At 37.9% G+C, this 25705-nt stretch overlaps 1 protein-coding gene across 3 annotated transcripts in view; it reads left to right on the forward strand.

The window, feature by feature from the left end:
* HECTD2 (HECT domain E3 ubiquitin protein ligase 2) overlaps window positions 1–25705 on the forward strand; it is a 96954-nt gene that overhangs the window by 11305 nt on the left and 59944 nt on the right. For all 3 annotated transcript variants that reach the window (XM_009245615.4, XM_009245614.4, NM_001131654.1), the window contains 1 exon segment: window positions 4793–4922. Coding sequence is in view for 2 of the 3 variants with exons in the window: in XM_009245614.4 (XP_009243889.1) it covers window positions 4793–4922 (130 nt within the window). In the remaining variant the exon portion in view is untranslated.

Raw genomic sequence — 25705 nt, forward strand, 5'->3', positions numbered from 1 at the left:
GTGAGCTGAGATCGTGCCACTGCACTCCAGCCTGGGCGACAGAGCAAGACTACATCTCAAAAGAAGAAAAAAAAAAGAAAAAATGAAAATCAGTCTACTATGCCTCCTTTTGGCAAAAGAATTTATTGGAGTGAGGCACATAGATTGGAAGCAGAAAGCAAAGGAACAGAGACTGGCTGTTTTTTGTGCCTCTGCTATTCTCTTTTAGCTAGTCAGTCTTTTCTATATTCCTCTGTCTAAAATCTGGAAAGACCTCTGATTGACATACTAGGAAGCATCAATGTCCATTATGCCAAGCCAGCTAATACATGGCTACCCTAATTGCAGATGGGTTGCCCCTTAGTTGAGTGCCTACCTCTACTCTAGTCCACAGCCATTCCTGCACAAAGAATAACAGCAATGCTATGGGGACCATGAGTGGGGCAATTTAAATAGAAGGGAACATTAGATGGCAGCCATGGTAATGTGCATAGTAGATCTTCCCTCAAACCTTTACATTCTTCCCCCCTCAGGCTTTTTTCCCCTTCAGTAAAGCTTCTGAGTCATCCTTGCTCATTGCTTTCATTTTCTAACTTCCCATTCGTTTGTCAGTTTATTTTGTGTAGTCCCTGCCACCACCATTACCCTAAATCTGTTATCTCAGCTGTCCTCAAGATTTCATAGTTGCCCATTTCAGTTAGGCACATTTTAGACCTAACCACTCTTCATTATTTAACATTATTGACCTTTTTTTTTTTCTTGAAACTTTATCCTCCCTTATTTTTAACACATCACTTTCTTCTGGATTTCTTTGGTCATTCATCCTTAATCTCTTTTGCCAGCTCACATCATACATGCCAATATTTCCCACAGTTCTGTCCTTATATTATCAGGTGTGTCCAATCTTTTGGCTTCCCTGGGCCACATTGGAAGAATTGTCTTGTGTCACACATAAAATACACTAACAAACTATGGCTGATGAGCTAAAAAAAAAAAAAAAAAAAATCACAAAAAAAATTTATAATGTTTTAAGAAAGTTTATGAATTTGTGTTGGGCTGCATTCAAAGCCATCCTGGGCTACATGCACCCTGGGGGCTGTGGGTTGGACAAGCTTGTTATAGGTTTTCTGTTGCTATATTACAATAACCCTGTTACAAAAATTCATTATTTCGTCATGCGAAGCATACTTTTGCCTAGTGAGCATTGGTTCCTTTTCTAGTTACTCACAAATCATGTTGATAAAACCCAGTCTAGAATTTACTTCAAAGATGCCCTCTTCTATACAGTGAGGTGTCAAAATATGCCTATTCTTCTGAAATTTGAAGAAAGCATTTTACATTGTTTATTTCATTTACTTTATAATTTATAGGAGGGTTTGTTCATTCTCATTATGCTTCAGACTTACACCTGAAATAGCTGTTAACAATTTGGTCATTTCTTGGCCCAGGCTGTCATTCCTCTTCATTCCCTATTATTACTATCTCTATTCAAATTTCATTTCTTCCAGTAGGCCTGGTTTAGCTTCCAGTATTTCTGCCCTTTATTCTGTTCCCTAGACTGCTACCATAGTGATTTTTTTCTAAAATACAGATATGAACATGTCATTTCTTGCTTAGAAGTCCTCAATGATTTTTCTCTATCTCTGTTCAGTATAGAATCTATACTCTGTGGCCTGAAGGCCTCATAATATGGCCACTACCTACCTTCTCAGTCATATCTTGCTGGACCATTCTCCCTTTCTGTTTCTATATTCCAACTACACTGCTCCCTAAATCCTACTGTTGCTTAGTCTTAGATAACATTCATGACAGTTGTCAATGAAAAAATGCCCTCTATGTGTTAAATTATTGTGGCTATTTACAGCTAAGTTAACGAAGGTCTGTTGCTGAGGGACCATTTATTATACAAGCATGGCTAACCTTATTTTACAAATTGGTTATTTTCTTATAACCGTCAAATTTGTGTGTCCAATTTGGCATTTGTTCACACTATTATTAAGATTTTCTGACAGAACAAAATATACAAATAAGCAAACTTAGCCCCAGTCATTAATAAAATTCTTATTTAAGCATCCTAATGTATATAATAAAGAATGATTTACTTTTTCAAATATGTAACCTGTTTATATTTCATTTTCCTAATCAACACACTAGTTTTGTGTACTTGAACAAATTGCTTTAATTTACCAATATTATGCAAATTACATAATTTACTGACTATTTTATGGAAAGGTATTGTGTATCACTGTCTTACCTCTCTTTTCAATTTTCTCTCTTATCTTTGAGACTGTAAATCCACTAGACATTAGAACTGATAGTTGTTGAATAACTGTTAATTGAATTCTTAATTTTTATTGTTTGGAGATCCCACAAGTGAACAAAGCAATGTTCTTTGAGACCTCTTTTATTAAGAAGAGGTGAAGGAAGGGGCAAGAAAAGAAAATGTTAGTCTTTCCTAGATGGCTTAGGACATCAGAAGTTTCCCTAAAGTACACTTAGTTGTTCTGCTTATGTAATATTCTCTGGTTAGGTGAATTGCTCCTAAAGCGATTAAATTTAACTCAACATACATCTATAGAAGTAGAGATTACATCAGCCACAAAGGGTTGTTGTGAAAATAGGCTGATGTGTTCAACACACCTACTATCACATGCTAAGCCCTTAATTAGTGACAGCTGCTATAGTGGGAGACTGTAATATAGGTGTTAAGAATACAGATTTCATGGTCATTCAAACTGGAGTTTGAATCCTGGCTTCCCATTTATCAGCTCTGTGAACATGGGCATGGAAATTCAATTTTCCCATCTATAAAATGGGGTGTAAATACATATCGGAATGTTATAATGTATTAAAGTAGATACTGTAGTAGTAGGTATATGACAAGTACTCAACAAATGACTTGTTTCCTAACACAGAAATATTAACCTAGACATTACTGAGCTGAAATCTGGCCAAGAATCAAGGACCAAGCAAAAACAAATTACAATAAAATCTATGAACAGGCAAAAATGTTACACCAAAAAAATGCATATGTGTTTTCACTTTACTCATGGAAGTGTCCCTCAGGTTCCCATTTAGTGTCCATTACATCTCCGTTGCTTGTTAGGTCACTTTAGGTGAGTCTCAGACAGTTCCACTTTCCTTTCTGTGAAATGAAGGAATTAACTAATTTCTAAAAGTCTCTTAATTCCAGAGACTTTTTAATTCTATGTGTATAGTGTCTGAAATTTATTCTCTTTGGGCTCTTTTATGTTAATTTCTTTAAAAAGTAAATTTAAAGTGTAGCACCTATACACAAGATTCACTGTATGACAAGCTCTGTGATGAACTTCTAGTCCAGCATGAAGGGCCAACATTAGAATGATTATAATTTTAGTGGAACAATGTAAATAAATTATAAGAATAAATAAGAATTATTGGTTTTATAGAAATGGTGAACACTGGAAAAAGCTTCAGAAACAAGTTATGATAGGCTATTCTGCAGTTACAAATTAGCCCCAAGTTTCAGTGTTTGAAAACTATTAAGATTTATTATTGCTAATGGTATAGTCTAACATTGGTCAGGATTGGCTGTGTTTCACATAGTCACTCAAGAACACAAGCTAACAGATGCTCTAACATGTCAACTCAGCCTGGATGGTTGCCACAGTCGAGGAAAAGAGAGAAGAGCTAGAGTTTTGCCCCAGTCTTAAATGCATTAGTACTTTCTGACTCAGAAATGATAGACGTTATTTCCACTTGTGGACTGTTAGAATGAATCAGATGGCTCTACCTAACTGTAAGAGAATGGGGAACTTAGTGAGCATAAATGCTTCTGCTATATTATATGAGTGAATTCTGAAAAGGTAAACAGCAGTCTGGTGAATTAAGAAGGAGGAGATGAAAAAGAAACTCTTCCTCTACTGTGAAAGTGAAGACGTTACCTTTAGAATTAAAAAGTGGATGTTAAAGAAGTTAACTACTGTATTCTCTTAAGCATCTGGAAATTGGAACATAGTATAAAAAGATCCCAGAGAGCTGAGAATAAGCCCTGAGGCAGCTCTATAGTTTAATCTTGCGCTTCAAAGTATGTGTGAAGATTTTTTGTATAATTACAAAATACTGATTAATTAAATAAGTACTATGAATTTTATAGAGTTGTTATTTTGTGAAAGATGTGATAATGGATAGATTCCATGTTTTAGAAGATTGCTATTACCTGTGCCTAAGGATCCCAAGTGCTTAGCACTACTTCTAAAAAAAAATCCTGGTATGCCCAATCACAGTGCTTAGAAAAACATAAACTCTAAAGGGTTATCTTTTTACCTGAACTTGTAAAGTTGCATCAAATGAGAGGATAGCCTTCAGTGAATCAGCCTGTAAGGTATCACATGCATCCTATTTATTAAAAATAATATTTATGGAGGTCACAAAAATAGTATTATTTAAATACACAGTTAAAATAGTAGTTAACATTAATGGAGGGTGTATAATGTGCAAGGAACAATGCTAATTATATGCATTATCTCTGTTAAATCTTACAATAACTCTATAAGATAGGTACTGTTGTTATTCCCATTTCCAAACTTCTCAATTTGTAAGTGGATAGATAATAAGGCTGTTTTATATATGAGACAGTTAAGTCCTAGAAAAGGTAAGTCAAATTTATATAAATTTTTATCTGTTATCTACTCATCATCAAATTAAAATCTCTTATAAATGTTTGTGATTTTTGCAGTAAAATTATTTATTTATTTATTTATTTATTTATTTTAAATAAAATAATTTATAGGTAGTAGGAAGTATACTGCAGTGTTAACTTTTCTGTTTTTAGGGTTTGGACAGAGGAGCCAAAGGCCAAATTTCCACTTTCAGCAGTTTTATTTCAGCTGTTAGCCCGAAGAAAGAAGCCGCTGAAAACAGAAGTTCACCTGCACATCTTGTTTTCCCTAACATCAAGAATGGTAAATAATTTTTGAATATATTTTGGCTAAAAGTATATTATTAAATTATTTAAAAAGTAGACATTAATTATTCAGCATTGTTCTGATAGGTCTAGTTAATACAACAAAAAGAAGCTGTATATGTATTTACCAGAAGCAGCAAAATCTTTATTTTTAGGTGAATGTTACCTAGAGTAAGAGAATGAAATACAAAACTCGTGAATAATAAGCAAATTTGATTAAAGAGGTGGCTACATTATAAATAAAATAATATACATATATATTTTCCATATTATATAAATGTATGTATACAAATATGTAATGGATATCCCATATTTGAGCAATAATCAATTAGAAGACTTTATGGAAAATATATGAAATACGTAAAAATAAACCTAAAAGGAAATGTGTAAAATCTATTTGGAGAAAGCTATAAAACTGTTATCTAAAGACCAAAAGGTAGTTTGAATGGAAAAGCTTATAGATATTATAAAGATATAACATAGGTAAAAAGATAAATGGAAAAAATGTACATTATAGTAGTGATATTGGAAGCAATCTAAGTTAACTAAATTATGTTAATCTATACTGCAAATACTATGCTTCTATTAAGAAGAATATGATATGTATCTAAAGTGACTAGGAGAAATGCCCACAATACATTGTAAAATGAAAAAAGTAAGTTACATCATTATAGGTAGAATATGAATCCAACGTTTTTAAGTGCAGGGAATCCTTTTGTACTTTGAGCATAGAAGGGTGCTTACCAATCTGTTAATGGTTTCCTCAGGGAGGTAGAATTGTGTATATATTATTAATGTTTCTTATGTAACTCTATATTGTTTTATCACGGGAAATGTACATTACTTAAATGCTTCTAAGTGCCCTCACTTTGTAACAAGACAAAACAAACCTTCAAAGGTTTAAATGCCCCTCACACCCTAACCAAACAAAACAAACCTAGAAATATTTAAGGACATAGTTTCTGCTAAATCACCCATGTCCCTAAGCTGCATGTGGTATAAATTATTCTTGCACAAAGATTTTCTGTTTTGACACTCTAAGCCAGTGCTAGACCTATTCTACATTCTTATAGGTTAGTATTTATATTGCTTCATTTTTGAACATTTGCCTTTGATAACTTCTTTCTTTTATTTGCATACACACACACACACACACACACCCCTCCATCACGCCAATATTGCCCTAAGGAGGCACCTTTGAGTTCACACTCTGATTTCTATCTACTCCATTATTTCTGTACTAATAGCTTGATCTCTGAAGTCTGTTTGCCAACTCGTATGCCTACAAGTTTTTGATTGGCCATATTGACTCTCAATATGGTCCACTTATTTGAGCTTCCATCAATGTCTGCTTCCCTCTCATCTGTGCCAGTCTTGTGGAATCTGGACTTAACCCAACTTGAACTTGGGGTATTTGCATAAATGACTCTGACTCTAGATGAGTAGACCTTTTAGCAGACTTCCTTTATCTTATTAGAACTCCTGGTACTGAATTTTCCTAGCTGTTCTATCTGGATGCCACCTGAATTCAGGTGTGGCATGGAGTTTATTTGTTAGGGGCACTGCAGAGTAATTCTTTTATTGAATAGAAAGTTAGACTACATCTTCCAAATGTAAACATGTTTATAGTTCCTTGATGTTTTGGGAAGCCTCTCTTACTTGCCAATAAGATTGTTTTTTCAAAGATGCCTCATTCTTGGCAGTTATTATAATTTTCCTCCGTCTTCTCTGGTAGCAGGACCTATGCTGGGTATTCTCTAACAGCTTGTTTCCCCGTCTGATCTTCAAGTGATACTAGGGAAACTGCAAAAACCCAGCGTGGGTTCACCTAACAGCTGAGGAATGCCTTTCCTCCCTGTGGATCACATGACTAGGCATGCCTGTCAGATTGGCTGTCCTTTTAAAAATATGTGAGAAGTGTAGGAGTTTTACCTACTGTAACAGCTGCTAGTGATGATATCTCTTCAGAGAAACAACCTGGATGATAAATGATAGAGGAGAGGAGGTTAGCACTACTCCCTTACTCTCTTGTGTCTTCCTTTCTAAAGTTATGATGCCCCTTTCACACTTAACTGAAACATTTTTAAGCAGCACAGAATATCTTTAAAAGAAATGAAGCAATTCTTCCCCAAACTTTTAAAAATATCTTTTCAGCCTAGGTAGTTCAGAAAAGAGTAGCTATGAACTCTGACATTTACCTTGAGAGCAAGCTCATAGCCAGCTCAGCCCATTTCATGAGTTTGGTAGAACCTTGATATGACATAATGAATTGTGTGGTTTTTACACACCCTGGAGAAAAGCATACTGTGATCTTTGTCACTCTGAAATAGCCAGGGAAGAACAAGTGGTCTTCAGCTGAAGTTGCGATTGGATCTGTGTGTGAGTCCTGTGATCTTCACAGGTCAAGTACTCCAGAGTTTCACATTTTCTCTAAGAGCAACTTGAGGGGCAGGTGTTAGAAGAAACCTAGCACAGGGCTTGCTATCTGCGGAAAGCAAAGGACTTGCCACATAAGGATTCCTACCTTAGAAGAGGTATTTTCAAGGCCCAAATAACTCCATCTACAGGTTTCCTTAAAGAATGAACTGATTTTAGACTAAATCTCTAAGATCTTTCCCTAGGTCAGAGTGGGTAACTTGGATTTGACTTTTCTTAACTGTTCCTATGGGAAGAGTTATTTTTTCTTTTTTATATTAAGATAACTTTTTATTGAATAGGTAACACATCTATGTGTTTCAAAAATCAAAACTATAAAAATAAATATGTTTCAGACATCTCACCTTCACTCTCTTTTCTGTTATCTCTTGTATTCTTTCCTGTGGTTTTTTAGGCAAACGCAAGCAAATATAAATAAATATTATCATTTTCCACCTTTGGTGGATAACTATGTATGCATTGTCCAGAACCTTGCTTTTTGTCCAGTTCATGTATTCTAGATATCTTTCTGTATCAGTACATAGAAAACTTCCTTATTATTTTTTACAAATATATTCCATTGTATTGGATGTACATTTGTATTGGAGTAAGTAAACTGGATTTATTTATTCAGATCCCTATTAAAATAAATGATTTGTGTTCATTATTTTGTTATTGCAGACAGTGCCACAATGAATGACTCTATACATATGTTGTTTTGTTCATCTGCAGGTTTATCTATAGGATATTTCTAGATGTGGGGTTGTTGGGCCCAGGAGTAAATGCATGTACAGTCTCCTTGAGTTTGAATCCATCTGTTTGTTTCCAGGACCTAGCATTTGTGGTGCATGTAGTCTATACTTAGTTAATAATTTACTGAATGAGGTAATGAATGGGAGGCACTTTTTCTGGGTTTCTGGCATGTTTACCCTGTTGGGATGTCAAACCTATCTCAAGGCTGTAATAAATTCTGTAAGATATGTCCAGATTAAGACATCTGTTTCACTAAAGATAACTTTATAGAGAGGGGACTTTCAAATATTTCTATAACTAGGCTCATAAAAGAACATTTCACCCTTGCTTTTGTTACAGTTTTACAAACACACATCGTTGAACTTAGTAAAAAGTACATCTCTAAAATCTAATGAATGTATTTGCTTTATTTGGCTCTGATGGTTAAAGTCCTGTGAGTCAGACTTTTTTTTTCCTGTCTTTCTTCCTTTCTCTCTCCCACCTTCAATTTTATTTTTTGCCAAATGTTCAGAAAAGTCATCCTATAGACAATGATGTAAAAACCACTTGTTATGACTAATCCATTCTGGTCTTTCCTTGTTTCAGCTGCCTGCCACTACTGAAGCAGTCATAAGCAGTACCAAAGTACTAAACTGATACAGGGATCCTTCAACTTGTAGCTCATTTATTATTACCTGGCTGGTACTCACACATTGTCAGTTAAGAACTGAGTCTTTGTGGGAATTGAACAGTGAGAACACATGGACACAGGAAGGGGATCATCACACTCTGGGGACTGTTGTGGGGTGGGGGGAGGGGGGAGGGATAGCATTGGGAGATATACCTAATGCTAGATGACGAGTTAGTGGGTGCAGTGCACCAGCATGGCACATGTATACATATGTAACTAACCTGCACATTGCGCACATGTACCCTAAAACCTAAAGTATAATAATAATAAATAAATAAATAAAATAAATAAAAAATAAAAGAACTGAGTCTTTGACTCAACTACTACCTGTAACTACCAATGTGACCTTAAACAGATAACTTAGCCCTCTCTTTTATTTTGTCAAAACATTTATAGAATGAGGAAATTGGGCATGTTGACTTGTAAAGTGCCATTTTACACCTAAGTTTTATTATTTAAATGGTTAATTTTCCACTATATTGATTTTGTTTGATGCTTGTTGAATTTTTTTTGTTCTTCTTTTTTTGGGACATCTTATAGTTTAGTGGCTCCTACACCCATGTGAATTTAGTTTTCCATTTTATTATTTGTTTTTATACATAGTATAAGGTTTGGCATTGTTCAATAGTGGGAATAACATGAGTTTTGTAGCTTCTCAGGCTGGGTTTGAATTCTGGCTCCATAACATACAAACTGTACAATCCTAGAAAATTTATTTAACGTCTCTGTGCTTATTTTCTCATCTGTAAAACTGGGTAATAAAGAAGCTACCTTATGAAGTTGTAAAGATATGGATGAAATCATTTAAAAAGTATTTAATTCTATGTCTTAGGAAGTTCAGTACATGTTATGACAATGTATGTAGATGAGCAGTTTAGTTGTGGAGGAAGGTATCATGGGGCAGGAACATTACTCTTAGCAACTGATGGCACACACTTTAAAAATCCAAAATGTGTTATACATGCAGAAGACTATAATCAACATTTCTATACATTTTAATAATAAAACCCAAGAACTCAGCACTCAAGAGCACCACTACTGGCACTATAAAAGCCCCAGGGAACCCACCCCAATCACTTTGCTCTACCCTTCTGTCCAGAGGTTAACTATTGTTCCCTTTTTTATAATTCCCTCTGTATGAATGAGTCCTGAGAAACAAAGGACACCTCTTCGGACATGTGGCAGAGCTGCAGTTGAGACTATTAGATGTCTGTCAGAAAGACTCCTCCAACTGTCAAGAGTACTATAGGTTCAATCTGTGAGGTGACCTGAGTGTCCTCAGCTGAGTCAGCAGAGAAAGAGGAGAGCAGTGACTTCATGACCCTGCTGGCAAGCCAGTAATAAGAAGTAGGCTCACCTGTACATTCTGTCTTCAGTTAAAAAAGAGTACAAAGGCAGTCAGGGTCTTGGTGATGACAAGTATCAACATTGCTAAATTTCAGGCCACTCAGTTCCAGTCTGTATGGAGTGCAGCTCCCACCTCAGGCCGCTGTGATTCCTGTTCCTTTGAATCAAATGTCTCTCTACCTCTGTCTCTGTCTCTCTGGAAGCTTGTTGAGCCATCTCTTATCTTGGAAGTTTTGAAATTGCACAGTGTTGTGCCTCGGTGTGGGGTTTGTATTCATCCCTTGTGCTATATACTCGGTCTAGCAGCTTCATGTCCTTAAATTCCAGAAAATTTTCTTGAATTATTTTGTTGATGATTTTCTCTCCTCTGTTTTTTCTATCCTTTCTTTCTGGGTCTCCTGTTATTCAAAAGCCAGACTTTCTGGACTCCTAATTTTCTTTTTTACTTGTATTTCTCTTCTCTTGCTTTATGATTTAGGGAATATTCTCAAAACTCTTCTATTGAGTATCTTACTTCTGCTATTATGCCTTTAATTGTGAAGAATTTTTTCTCCTCTGAATCTTTCTTTTTTATAGTACCCTTTTATTTCATGGTTGTACTATCTTTTATTTCTCTGAGAAAGCTAGTAATAAGTTTAAAATTTTTTTTCTTGTCCCTGCATGGTGTCTGATTCTTCCACGTTGCTTTTGTCTGTCTGTTTTGGTCTCTGTCCTCCATATTGGAGGCTGTCATCAGAAGTTTGGTAGTCTTTGATTTTCTGCTCATAGTTAATGAGGGAACCAAGATGGATGATTGGAAGGTGAGGCATAAATAAGATTTGTTGACCATAAGCTTTATTATGAGGCAATTTGGGTGGCCTGTTGATTGAGGAACCCTGATGTCCGTATCTTTAGTTATTTCTTCTTGGCCTAATCAGATTCCCCACGTAAATGTCTTCCAGTCTTCTGTCTGAGGGAGGGGCAGGGTAAGTATTCTGTTTGTGGGGAGAAGGAGATTGGGTGTCTCTCTTGATTGGTCAATCACTTAGTATTCAGTAATTAGTTGTTTACTGCCACTATGTCTTGGTATAGTTTTTATAACCTCATCTGTGTCTGGCATTCCCTAGTCCAAAGCACCTCTTTTTTACCCTCTCCAAATGATAGGAATTTCCAGACTTCTGCTTGAGTAGGGATGGAGGAGGGATAGTCATGTAGTGGCAAGGAAGAGATCTAGGGAGCTAACTTTTTATTCAGTTTTTACCATAGTTCCTATTTTTGCCTTCCCCCTTATATTCCCAGTTCCTGATTCTGTGCTCTTTAAGAATTCTGCAGTATAAATCAGTTACTTTGTGATTTCCTTATTGGGGCTTGGTATTTAGCTGTCTCAGGTCTACTAAACCAATTTTCACTGATATCTCTGCTTCCTAGTTTTTTACCTTTGAGGCTATGGCTATTTCACCTGTTCTGTTTGTCCTTATAGACTTATATCTTTAAAACAACAACAGAACCTTTTACTGTAGTTAAAGTGGAATTTCGGGAGGAATTAAAATATGCTCAGTCTGACATCTTAACCCGAAAAACCTCCATTTGTTTCTTTAACAGATAAGGAGTATGAGATTCTGAGAGATTACGTGATTTCTGTTTATACATGTTCCAGTATCTATTGAATATATAATAATAAACCTCCCCTAAACTTAGTGGCTTAAAATACCAGCAATGTTTATTTCATTCACAAACATGTAATTTGTGTGGGGATCAGTGGGGACGGCTCATCTTGGTTCTCCTGAGCATTAGCTGAGGGGGCTTTGAATACTGAGAGCTGGAATTACCTGAAGGCTTGCTCACTTCCATGCCTGATGATTGATGCTGGTTGTAGGCTTGGACTTTAGATGAAACACCTACATATGGCCTTTTTCAGGTGGCTCTTGGCATCCTCACAGCATGGTGACAGAATTCCAAAGACAAACATCTCGAAAGAGAGAGCCAAGCACAAATGTTATTGCCTTTTAATAGCCTACTCATGCAGCTTCACTTCTGCCACTTTTGTTGATTAGCAAGGAGTCATTAAGGCTGGCTTATATTCAAAGGGAGGAGAATTAGACTCCATCCTTTGTTGGTGGGAGTATAAAATAATTTATAGACATAATGTAGATCCAGGAAAAGAAGACAAGTTTGGTTGGATGGTTGTTCTCTTTTTTGTTGTTGTTGTTTTGTTTTTTGTTGTTGTTGTTTTCAGATATTTTCTTATACCGTATTTAAGGTAGAAATTCATAATTAAAAATCAGTTTTTTATAATAGATGACATATACATTGTAAGTTTCCATACTTCCTGAATTTCTCTATTACAGGCCGTTATCTAGGTCACACTATTAGAGAATTTTAAAACTTTTTGGTAGGTTTATGAATCTTTTCCATTTTGTTCTTGAATAGTTGTAGAGACGAAAGTGATCTAAGAAATGATATAAACTAGTGGTTTTTAAACTTATTTTTGTTCTTGTTTTTGATTGTGACAAAACACTTTTTTTAAAAAAACAATTTATTAGAGCATAATTATATGAAGCGGAGTTGCTGTGAGTAACCCTATTCATTCAGCACCATTCCCCTGAGGCAGACCTTGAAGTTCTTTTTTGAAACCTTAGGAACAACTGACTTAAGCCATCTTTTTTTTTTTTTTCTTTAAGTTCTGGGATACATGTGCAGGACGTGCAAGTTTGTTTCGTAGGTATACATGTGCGATGGTGGTTTCCTGCACCCATCAACCCGTCAGCTACATTACGTATTTCTCCTAATGCTATCCCTTCCCTAGTCCCCCACTCACTGACAGGTCCTGGTGTGTGATATTCCCCTTCCTGTGTCCATGTGTTCTCATTGTTCAACTCCCACTTATGAGTGAGAACATGCAGTGTTTGGTTTTCTATTCCTGTGTTAGTTTGCTGAAAATGATGGTTTCCAGCTTCATCCATGTCCCTGCAAAGGACATGAACTCATCCCTCTTCATGGCTGCATAGTATTCCATGGTGCATATGTGCCATATTTTCTTTATCCAGTCCATCATTGATGGGCATTTGGGTTGGTTCCCAGTCTTTGCTATTGCGAACAGTGCTGTAATAAACATATGTGTGTGTGTGTCTTTATAGTAGAATGATTTATCTTCCTTTGGGTATATACCCATTAATGGGATTGCTGGGTCAAATAGTATTTCTGGTTCTAGATCCTTGAGGAATCGCCACACTGTCTTCCACAATGGTTGAACTAATTTACGCTCCCACCAACACTGTAAAAGTGTTCCTATTTCTCCATATCTTCTCCAGCATTTGTTGTTTCCTGACACTTTTTACTCATCACCATTCTAACTGGCATGAGATGGTATCTCATTGTGGTTTTGATTTGCATTTCTCTAATGACCAGTGATGATGAGCTTTTTTTCATGTTTGTTGGCTACATAAATGTCTTCTTTTGAGAAGTGTCTGTTCATATCCTTTGCCCACTTTTTGATGGGGTAGGTTGATTTTTCTTGCAAATGTGTTTAAGTTCCTTGTAGATTGTGGATATTAGCCCTTTGTCAGATAGATAGATTGCAAACATTTTCTCCATTCTGTAGATTGTCTCTTCACTCTGATGATAGTTTCTTTTGCTGTGCAGGAGCTGTTTAGTTTAATTAGATGCCATTTGTCAATTTTAGCTTTTGTTACTATTGCTTTTGATGTTTTAGTCATCAAGTTTTTGCCCATGCCTGTGTCCTGAATGGTATTGCCTAGGTTTTCTTCTAGGGTTTTTATGGTTTTAGGTTTTATGTTTACGTCTTTAATTCATCTTCAGTTTATTTTTGTATGAGGTGTAAGGAAGGAGTCTAGTTTCAGTTTTCTGCATATGGCTAGCCAGTTTTCCCAGCACCATTTATTAAATAGGGAATCCTTTCCCCATTGCTTGTTTTTGTCACATTTGTCAAAGATCAGATTATTGTAGATGTGTGGCATTATTTCTGAGGCCTCTATCCTGTTCCATTGGTCTATATATATATCTGTTTTGGTACCAGTATCATGCTGTTTTGGTTACTGTAGCCTAGTAGTGTAGTTTGCGGTCAGGTAGCGTGATGTCTCCAACTTTGTTCTTTTTGCTTAGGATTGTCTTGGCTATACAGGCTCTTTTTGGTTCCACGTGAAATGTAAAGTAGTTTTTTCTAATTCTGTGAAGAAAGTCAATGGTAGCTTGATGGGGATAGCATTGAATCTATAAATTACTTTGGGCAGTATGGCCATTTTCACAATATTGATTCTTCCTATCCATGAGGATGGAATGTTTTTCCCTTTGTGTCCTGTCTCCTTTACTTGAGCAGTGATTTGTAGTTCTCCTTGAAGAGATCCTTCACATCCTTTGTAAGTTGTATTGCTACGTATTGTATTCTCTTTATAGCAGTTATGAATGGGAGTTCACTCATGATTTGGCTCTCTATTTTTGGTGTATAGGAATGCTTGTGATTTTTGCACATTGATTTTGTATCCTAAGACTTTGCTGAAGTTGCATATCAGCTTAAGGAGATTCTGGGCTGAGATGATGGGGTTTTCCAAATATATAATCCTGTCCTCCGCAAACAGAGACAATTTGACTTCCTCTCTTCCTATTTAAATGCCCTTTCTTTCTCTTGCCTGACTGCCCTGGCCAAAATTTCCAATAATATGTTGAATAGGAGTAGCGAGAGAGGGCATCCTTGTCTTGTGTCAGTTTTAAAAGGGAATGCTTCCAGCTTTTGCCCATTCAGTATGATATTAGCTGTGGCTTTGTCATAAATAGCTCTTATTAAGAGAAACATTCCATCAGTACCTAGTTTATTCAGAGTTTTTAGCATGAATGGGGTGTTGAATTTTATTGAAGTCCTTTTGAATGTGTATTGAGAAAATTGTGTGGTTTTTGTCATCGGTTCTTTTTAAGTGATGGGTTACGTTTATTGACTTGTGTGTGTTGAACTAGCCCTGCATTCCAGGGATGAAGCCAACTTGATTGTGGTGGATAAGCTTTTTGATGTGCTGCTACATTTGGTTTGCCAGTATTTTATTGAGGATTTTCACATCCATGTTCATCAGGGATATTGGCCTGAAATTTTCTTTTTTTGTTGTGTCTCTGCCAGGTTTTGGTATCAGGATGATGCTGACCTCATAAAGTGAGTTAGGGAGGAGTTCCTCTTTTTCTATTGTTTAGAATAGTTTCAGAAGGAATGGTAACAGCTCCTCTTTATACCTCTGGTAGAATTCACCTGTCAATCTGTCTGGTCCTGGGGTTTTTTTGGTTGGTAGGCTATTAATTACTGCCTCCATTTCAGAACTTGGTCTATTCAGAGTTCGACTTCTTCCTGGTTTAGTCTTGGGAGTGTGTATGTGTCCAGGAATTTATCCATTTCTTCTAGACTTTCTAGTTTATTTGCGTAGAGGTGTTCGTAGTATTCTCTGACGGTAGTTTGTATTTCTGTGGGATCAGTGGTGATATCCCCTTTATCATTTTTTATTGTGTCTATTTGATTCTTCTCTCTTTTCTTCTCTATTAGTCTGGCTAGTGGTCTATCTAGTTTGTTAACCTTTACAAAAAACCAGCTCCTGGATTCATTGATTTTTTTGAAGTGTTTTTCATATCTCCGTCTCCTTCAGTTCTGCTCTAATCTTAGTTATTTGTCTTCTGCTAGCTTTTGAATTTGTTTGCTCTTGCTTCCCTAGTTATTTTAATTATGATGTTAGGGTGTCGATCTTAGATCTTTCCCACTTTCTCCTGTGGGCATTTGGTGCTATAAATTTCCCTCTAAACACTGCTTTAGCTGTGTCCCAGAGATTCTGGTATGTTGTGTCTTTGTTCTCATTGGTTTCAAATAACTTATTTATTTCTGCCTTAATTTCGTTAGGTACCCAGTAGTCATTCAGGAGCAGGTTGTTCAGTTTCCATGTAGTTGTGCGAGTTTCTGAATCTTGAGTTCTAATTTGATTGCACTGTGGTCTGAGAGACTGTTTATTATGATTTCCATTGTTTTGCACTTGCTGAGGAGTGTCTTACTTCCAATTATGTGGTCAATTTTCGAATAAGTGCAATGTGGTGCTGAGAAGAATTTACATTCTTTTGATTTGGGGTGGAGAGTTCTGTAGATGTCTATTAGGTCTGCTTGGTCCAGAGTTGAGTTCAAGTCCTGAATATCCTTGTTAATTTTCTGCCTTGTTGATCTAATATTGACAGTGTGATGTTAAAGTCTCCCACTATCATTGTGTGGGAGTCTAAGTCTCTTTGTAGATCTCTAAGAACTGCTTTATGAATCTGGGTACTCCTGTATTGGGTGCATATATATTTAGGACAGTTAGTTCTTCTTGTTGCATTGATCCCTTTACCATTATGTCATGCCCTTCTTTGCCTTTTTGGATCTTTGTTGGTTTAAAGTCTGTTTCATCAGAGACTAGGATTGCAACCCTTGCTTTTTTTTTGCTTTCCATTTGTGTGGGAAATATTTCTCCATCCTTTTATTTTAGCCTATGTGTGTCTTTGCACATGAGATGGGTCTCCTGAATACAGCACACCAGTGGGTCTTGACTCTTTATCCAATTTGCTGGTCTGTGTCTTTCAATTGGGGCATTTAGCCCATTTACATTTAAGGTTAATATTGTTATGTGTGAATTTGAGCGTGTCATTATGATGCTAGCTGTTTATTTTGCCCATTGGTTGATGCAGTTTCTTCATAGTGTCAATGGTCTTTACAATTTGGTATGTTTTTGCAGTGGCTGGTACCGGTTTTCCTTTCCATATTTAGTGCTTCCTTCAGGAGCTCTTGTAAGGCAGGCCTGGTGGTGATAGAATCTCTCAGCATTTGCTTGTCTGTAAAGGATTTTATTTGTCCTTTGCTTAGGAAGCTTAGTTTGGCTGGATATGAAATTCTGGGCTGAAAATTCTTTTCTTTAAGAATGATAAATATTGGCCCCCACTGTCTTCTGGCTTGTAGGGTTTCTGCAGAGAGATATGCTCTTAGTCTGATGGGCTTCCCTTTGGGGGTAACCTGACCTTTCTCTCTGGCTGCCCTTAACATTTTTTGCTTCATTTCAACCTTGGTGAACCTGACAATTATGTGTCTTGGGGTTGCTCTTCTCAAGGAGTATCTTTGTGGTGTTCTCTGTATTTCCTGAATTTGAATGTTGGCCTGTCTTGCTTAGGTTTGTGGAATTCTCCTGGATAATATCCTGAAGGGTGTTTTCCAACTTGGTTCCATTCTCCCCGTCACTTTCAGATACACCAAAAAAACATAGGTTTGGTCTCTTCACATAGTCCCACATTTCTTGGAGGCTTTGTTCGTTCCTTTTCATTCTTTTTTCTCTAAGCTTGTCTTCACGCTTTATTTCATTATGTTGATCTTCAATCTCTGATATCCTTTCTTCTGCTTGATCGATTCAGCTATTGATACTTGTGTATGCTTCATGAAGTTCTCATGCTGTTTTTCAGGTCCATCAGGTCATTTATGTTCTTCTCTAAACTCGTTATTTTGGTTAGCAATTCCTCTAACCTTTTATCAAGGTTCTCAGCTTCCTTGCATTGGGTTAGAACATGCTCCTTTAGCCCGGAAGAGTTTCTTATTACCCACCTTCTGAAGCCTACTTCTGTCAATTCGGCAAACTCATTCTCCATCCAGTTTGGTTCCCTTGCTGGTGAAGAGTTGTGATCCTTTGGAGGGAAAGAGGCGTTCTGGTTTTTGGAATTTTCAGCCTTTTTGCGCTGGTTTTTCTTCATCTTCGTGGATTTATCTATGTTTGGTCTTTGATGCTGGTGACCTCTGGATGGGGTTTTTGTGTGGACATCCTTTTTGTTGATGCTGATGCTATTCCTTTCTGTTTGTTAGTTTTCCTTCTAACAGTTAGGGCCCTCTGCTGCAGGTCTGCTGGAGTTTGCTGGAGGTCCACTCCAGACCGTGTTTGCCTGGGTATGGCACAGCAGAGGCTGCAGAACAGCAAAGGTTGCTGCCTGTTCCTTCCTCTGGAAGCTTTGTCCCAGAGGGGCACCTGCCAGATGCCAGCTGGAGCTCTCCTGTATGTGGTGTTGGTCAACCCCTGCTGGGAGGTATCTCCCAGTCAGGACACATGGGTGTCAGGGACCCACTTGAGGAGGCAGTCTGTCCCTTAGCAGAGCTTGAGCGCTGTGCTGGGAGATTCGCCCCTCTCCTCAGAGCTGGCAGGCAGGAACGCTTAAGTCTGCTGCAGCTGTGCCCACAGCCACCTCTTTCCCCGGATGCTCTGTCCCAGGGAGATGGGAGTTTGATGTATAAGCCCCTGATTGGGGTTGCTGCTTTTCTTTCAGGGATGCCCCTTCCCAGAGGGGAGGAATCTAGACAGGCAGTTTGGCTACAGTGGCTTTGCTGAGCTGAGGTTGGCTCTGCCTAGTTTTAACTTCCCAGAGGCTTTGTTTACACTGTGAGGGGAAAACTGCCTACTCAAGACTCAATAATGGTGGACACCCTTCCCCCCACTAAGCTCTGGTGTCTCAGGTCATCTTCAGACTGCTGTGCTGGCAGCAAGAATTTCAAGCCATTGGATCTTAGCTTTTTGGGCTCTGTATGGGTGGGATCTGCTGAGCTAGACCACTTGACTCCCTGGCTTCAGCCCCCTTTCCAGAGGAGTGAATGGTTCTGTGTCTCTGGTGTTCTAGGTGCCACTGGGGTATAAAAAAAAAAAATTCCTGCAGCAAGTTCGGTGTCTGCTCAAATGGCCACCCAGTTTTGTGTTTGAATCCCAGGGCCCTGGTGGCATAGGCACCCAAGAGAATCTCCTTGTCTGTAGGTTGTGAAGACCATGGAAAAAGTGTAGTATCTGGGCCAGAGTGCACCGTTCCTCAGGGCACAGTCTCTCACGCCTTCCCTTAGCTAGGGGAGGGAGTTCTCTGATCCCTTGTGCTTCCCAGATGTGGCGATGCCTCACCCTGCTTCGGCTTGCCCCCCACAGTCTGCACCCACTGTCTAACCAGTCCCAGTGAGATGAGCTGGGTACCTCAGTTGGAAATGCAGAAATCACCTGCCTTCTGCGTTGATCTCACTGGGAGCTGCAGACTGGAGCTGTTCCTATTAGGCTGACTTGCCAGCCACTCCCTCTTCTTTCATTGTATAATGTCTAAACTAAGGCCCAGGGACTTTAATTGCTTATCTAAAGTTAAAAATTTCACAACCCAGCCAGCAATATGATCCAGTCCCATAATTCTAAGACTGCTTTTCCGTTACTTATTACTTATTTAATTAAAAATTATTTATAACGAAACTCAAGGCACAGCATTTTGCAGGAGCGTGTAACCAGCAGCAAACTTTTTTATATCACTATTTCCTCTCTAGCAGCAGAGGGATAAGGAAGGGAAGCCCAGGTTCTTCCTACTGAACCTCCAATCTTCATAAAGACTCTCCTTTACCTCCAATGCTGCTGTTGCCATCTGTGCTGGCTAGCCAGGAACAGTTATCAATCCCCTAATCATGCGGACAATTCACAATGTCAGTCTTTGTTTTCTCGGGTGTAGTTGTAGAAAGCTGCATTTTCCAAGTTTCCAACGAGAGTTGTGACGTCTGTGAAAACAGTGAGCTAGCAAAATTTGGCTGATAATCTCACACGCTTACACACAGTTATATTCTGATCTTCACATTTTTGAATATACTGCCAACCCCTACCACAGCCCTTATTCTTCTTACATTGGCTTCTAGTGTTTTACTTAATGTTTCTAAGCAACCAACTAAAATTGGCAACAGTATATTAAAAGAAAGGGAAAACAATTACTGCTTATCAGTTCAGCACTGTGTTCATAAATTCGCTGAATGAACCCTAAATGATAGATTTTCACTGATAAATATATTTTGGCTTTTTTCACTGTATTATGATATTCTGTATTGCAGAAAAAGTTGCGTATGATAGAACAAAGATTTGCCTCTATTTATAATGTCAGTTTGAGATCTAATTAATCCCTCATCACCATAGTTATTGATTTTCTCTTTTTGAATTATATTTTAATAACCGTCTGTGAGAACAGGCAGAAAGCCTGTCTCTGGAAACAATGCCTTGATATTCAGGGACTTGAGAACAGCTGCAGTCTGTTATTTTTCTTTTCTTAATAGCTGAATGTCACATCCTGTAGTTTGGTTTTCATTCACTAATCTGAGCAAAGGATTCTGCCTTTCTTTCTAATTCAAGTTCCATTAACATAGTGTGTTAACATTCTGCATGACTCTTCAGTTTAAGTTACCTTTTCAACTAAAAATACATCCCATCTGGGCTTCTGGTTTCCAAACTTACCCTATAATCCTCTTGGCCTTGGCATTACTATTTCTCTTATGTAAGAATCTCTCCACTCTCAGGCTCTGCCAAAATCCAGTTCTTTTACTAATGCAAATTTCACTCTTCCACCTCAGCATGGTATTAATAAAATGAGTGGATATAAAACTGTGTATATATGCTCTGTGTGTGAATAGGTTAATTTATATTTGAATGAATCTGTTTGTATTTAATTGTAGGTGTTTATAGCCAGGTTGGGAAAAAGTGTGTGGGAAGGGATAAGAAAGGGTAAGTAAGCCTGGTAAAGAGGAAGAAAAACTCTATAGGAGCCACAAAAGATAATAGTAATAAGACTGGTGTTGAAGAGAGGAGATGACTATCATTTATTTATTTTCTGCTGAGATGCCCTTTTCTTTCCCTTTAATAAAGATTGCCAAATATAATCTATAAGAAGCCATTTGTGGAGATACCTAATTTTACTTGTTTATAAATTGAACCTCTGTCCAATTAATGTTTGCAGTAGAAATTACTAGACATTGGATGTTTCCGTATTTAATAAAGGATATAAAATTATAACACTGAAGTAGATTTAATAAACTCTTCTGTGTCATCAGCACCATTGTTCTCTCATTTAAAACCACGGAAGAGTGTTTCATAGTATTTTGTGCAGACTAGCAACATCAGCATCACCTGGGAACATATAGAAATACAAATTCTTCCTGGAGGAAGGGGCAACTGTTTGCGCAGCTTCAGCAGACTTAAGCGTTCCTGCCTGCCAGCTCTGAGGAGAGGGGCGAATCTCCCAGCACAGCGCTCAAGCTCTGCTAAGGGACAGACTGCCTCCTCAAGTGGGTCCCTGACACCCATGTGTCCTGACTGGGAGATACCTCCCAGCAGGGGTTGACCAACACCACATACAGGAGAGCTCCAGCTGGCATCTGGCAGGTGCCCCTCTGGGACAAAGCTTCCAGAGGAAGGAACAGGCAGCAACCTTTGCTGTTCTGCAGCCTCTGCTGTGCCATACCCAGGCAAACACGGTCTGGAGTGGACCTCCAGCAAACTCCAGCAGACCTGCAGCAGAGGGCCCTAACTGTTAGAAGGAAAACTAACAAACAGAAAGGAATAGCATCAGCATCAACAAAAAGGATGTCCACACAAAAACCCCATCCAGAGGTCACCAGCATCAAAGACCAAACATAGATAAATCCACGAAGATGAAGAAAAACCAGCGCAAAAAGGCTGAAAATTCCAAAAACCAGAACGCCTCTTTCCCTCCAAAGGATCACAACTCTTCACCAGCAAGGGAACCAAACTGGATGGAGAATGAGTTTGCCGAATTGACAGAAGTAGGCTTCAGAAGGTGGGTAATAAGAAACTCTTCCGGGCTAAAGGAGCATGTTCTAACCCAATGCAAGGAAGCTGAGAACCTTGATAAAAGGTTAGAGGAATTGCTAACCAAAATAACGAGTTTAGAGAAGAACATAAATGACCTGATGGACCTGAAAAACAGCATGAGAACTTCATGAAGCATACACAAGTATCAATAGCTGAATCGATCAAGCAGAAGAAAGGATATCAGAGATTGAAGATCAACATAATGAAATAAAGCGTGAAGACAAGCTTAGAGAAAAAAGAATGAAAAGGAACGAACAAAGCCTCCAAGAAATGTGGGACTATGTGAAGAGACCAAACCTATGTTTTTTTGGTGTATCTGAAAGTGACGGGGAGAATGGAACCAAGTTGGAAAACACCCTTCAGGATATTATCCAGGAGAATTCCACAAACCTAAGCAAGACAGGCCAACATTCAAATTCAGGAAATACAGAGAACACCACAAAGATACTCCTTGAGAAGAGCAACCCCAAGACACATAATTGTCAGGTTCACCAAGGTTGAAATGAAGCAAAAAATGTTAAGGGCAGCCAGAGAGAAAGGTCAGGTTACCCCTAAAGGGAAGCCCGTCAGACTAAGAGCATATCTCTCTGCAGAAACCCTACAAGCCAGAAGACAGTGGGGGCCAATATTTATCATTCTTAAAGAAAAGAATTTTCAGCCCAGAATTTCATATCCAGCCAAACTAAGCTTCCTAAGCAAAGGACAAATAAAATCCTTTACAGACAAGCAAATGCTGAGAGATTCTATCACCACCAGGCCTGCCTTACAAGAGCTCCTGAAGGAAGCACTAAATATGGAAAGGAAAACCGGTACCAGCCACTGCAAAAACATACCAAATTGTAAAGACCATTGACACTATGAAGAAACTGCATCAACCAATGGGCAAAAATAAACAGCTAGCATCATAATGACACGCTCAAATTCACACATAACAATATTAACCTTAAATGTAAATGGGCTAAATGCCCCAATTGAAAGACACAGACCAGCAAATTGGATAAAGAGTCAAGACCCACTGGTGTGCTGTATTCAGGAGACCCATCTCATGTGCAAAGACACACATAGGCTAAAATAAAAGGATGGAGAAATATTTCCCACACAAATGGAAAGCAAAAAAAAAGCAAGGGTTGCAATCCTAGTCTCTGATGAAACAGACTTTAAACCAACAAAGATCCAAAAAGGCAAAGAAGGGCATGACATAATGGTAAAGGGATCAATGCAACAAGAAGAACTAACTGTCCTAAATATATATGCACCCAATACAGGAGTACCCAGATTCATAAAGCAGTTCTTAGAGACCTACAAAGAGACTTAGACTCCCACACAATGATAGTGGGAGACTTTAACATCACACTGTCAATATTAGATCAACAAGGCAGAAAATTAACAAGGATATTCAGGACTTGAACTCAACTCTGGACCAAGCAGACCTAATAGACATCTACAGAACTCTCCACCCCAAATCAAAAGAATGTAAATTCTTCTCAGCACCACATTGCACTTATTCGAAAATTGACCACATAATTGGAAGTAAGACACTCCTCAGCAAGTGCAAAACAATGGAAATCATAATAAACAGTCTCTCAGACCACAGTGCAATCAAATTAGAACTCAGGATTCAGAAACTCGCACAACTACATGGAAACTGAACAACCTGCTCCTGAATGACTACTGGGTACCTAACGAAATTAAGGCAGAAATAAATAAGTTATTTGAAACCAATGAGAACAAAGACACAACATACCAGAATCTCTGGGACACAGCTAAAGCAGTGTTTAGAGGGAAATTTATAGCACCAAATGCCCACAGGAGAAAGTGGGAAAGATCTAAGATCGACACCCTAACATCATAATTAAAATAACTAGGGAAGCAAGAGCAAACAAATTCAAAAGCTAGCAGAAGACAAATAACTAAGATTAGAGCAGAACTGAAGGAGACGAGGACATGAAAAACACTTCAAAAAAATCAATGAATCCAGGAGCTGGTTTTTTGTAAAGGTTAACAAACTAGATAGACCACTAGCCAGACTAATAGAGAAGAAAAGAGAGAAGAATCAAATAGACACAATAAAAAATGATAAAGGGGATATCACCACTGATCCCACAGAAATACAAACTACCGTCAGAGAATACTACGAACACCTCTACGCAAATAAACTAGAAAATCTAGAAGAAATGGATAAATTCCTGGAGGCAAGTCGTAACATGGTAAGTGTACTGGAAAGTGCACTTGGACGAACCAGAGAGTAGCTTAACATAAAGCACCTGGCTTACACTTGGGAGATTTCAATTCAACTTGACCACTCTGAGCTAACTGTAGCCCTAAACACATACACACTCCCAAGACTAAACCAGGAAGAAGTCGAATCTCTGATTAGACCAATAACAAGTTCTGAAATGGAGGCAGTAATTAATAGCCTACCAACCAAAAAAACCCCAGGACCAGACAGAGTCACAGATGACTTCTGCCAGAGGTACAAAGAGGAGCTGTTACCATTCCTTCTGAAACTATTCTAAACAATAGAAAAAGAGGAACTCCTCCCTAACTCATTTTATGAGGTCAGCATCATCCTGATACCAAAACCTGGCAGAGACACAACAAAAAAAGAAAATTTCAGGCCAATATCCCTGATGAACATGGATGTGAAAATCCTCAATAAAATACTGGCAAACCAAATGTAGCAGCACATCAAAAAGCTCATCTACCACATCAAAGAATTTATCCACCACGATCAAGTTGGCTTCATCCCTGGAATGCAAGGCTGGTTCAACATACACAAATCAATAAATGTAATCCATTTAAACAGAACCAATGACAAAAAACAATTACCTCAATAGATGTATAAAAGGCCTCGATAAAATTCAACACTTTTTGTACTAAAATCTCTCAATAAATTAGGTATCGATGGAGTGTTTCTCAAAATAATAAGAGCTATTTATGACAAACCCACAGTCAATATCATACTGAATGGGTAAAAGCTGGAAGCATTCTCTTTAAGAACTGACACAAGACAAGGATGCCCTCTCTTACTACTCCTATTCAACATATTATTGGAAATTTTGGCCAGGGCAATCAGGCAAGAGAGAGAAATAAAGGACATTTAAATAGGAAGAGAGGAAGTCAAATCATGTTTGCAGATGACATGATTGTATATTTAGAAAACTCCATCTTCTCCGCCAGAAATCTCCTTAAGCTGATAAGCAACTACAGCAAAGTCTCAGGATACAAAATCAATGTGCAAAAATCACAAGCATTCCTATACACAAATAATAGACAAACAGAGAGCCAAATCATGAGTGACCCCCATTCACAATTGCTGCAAAGATAATAAAATACCTAGCAATACAACTTACAAAGGATGTGAAGGACCTCTTCAAGGAAAACTACAAATCACTCCTCAAGGAAATAAGAAAGAACACAAACAAATGGAAAAACATTCCGTGCTCATGGATAGGAAGAATCAATATCGTGAAAATGGCCACACTGCCCAAAGTAATTTTTTATAGATTCAATGCTATCCCCATCAAGCTACCACTGACTTTATTCACAGAATTAGAAAAAACTACTTTACATTTCATATGGAACCGAAAAAGAGCCCATATAGTCAAGACAATCCTAAGCAAAAAGAACAAAGCTGGAGGTATCATGCTACCTCACTTCAGACTACAAGGCTACAGTAACCAGAACAGCACAGTACTGGTACCAAAACAAAGGAACCAAAGGAACAGCATAGAGACCTCAGAAATAATGCCACAAATCTACAGTAATCTGATCTTTGACAAACCTGATAAAAACAAGCAATGGGGAAAGGATTCCCTATTTAATAAATGGTGCTGGGGAAACTGGCTAGTCATATGCAGAAAACTGAAACTGGACCCCTTCCTTACACCTCATACAAAAATTAACTCAAGATGGATTAAAAACTTATATGTAAACCCTAATACCATGAAAACTCTAGAAGAAAAC

The sequence above is a fragment of the Pongo abelii genome, chromosome 8 (assembly GCF_028885655.2).
Source record: "Pongo abelii isolate AG06213 chromosome 8, NHGRI_mPonAbe1-v2.0_pri, whole genome shotgun sequence".
Lineage (NCBI taxonomy): Eukaryota > Metazoa > Chordata > Mammalia > Primates > Hominidae > Pongo > Pongo abelii.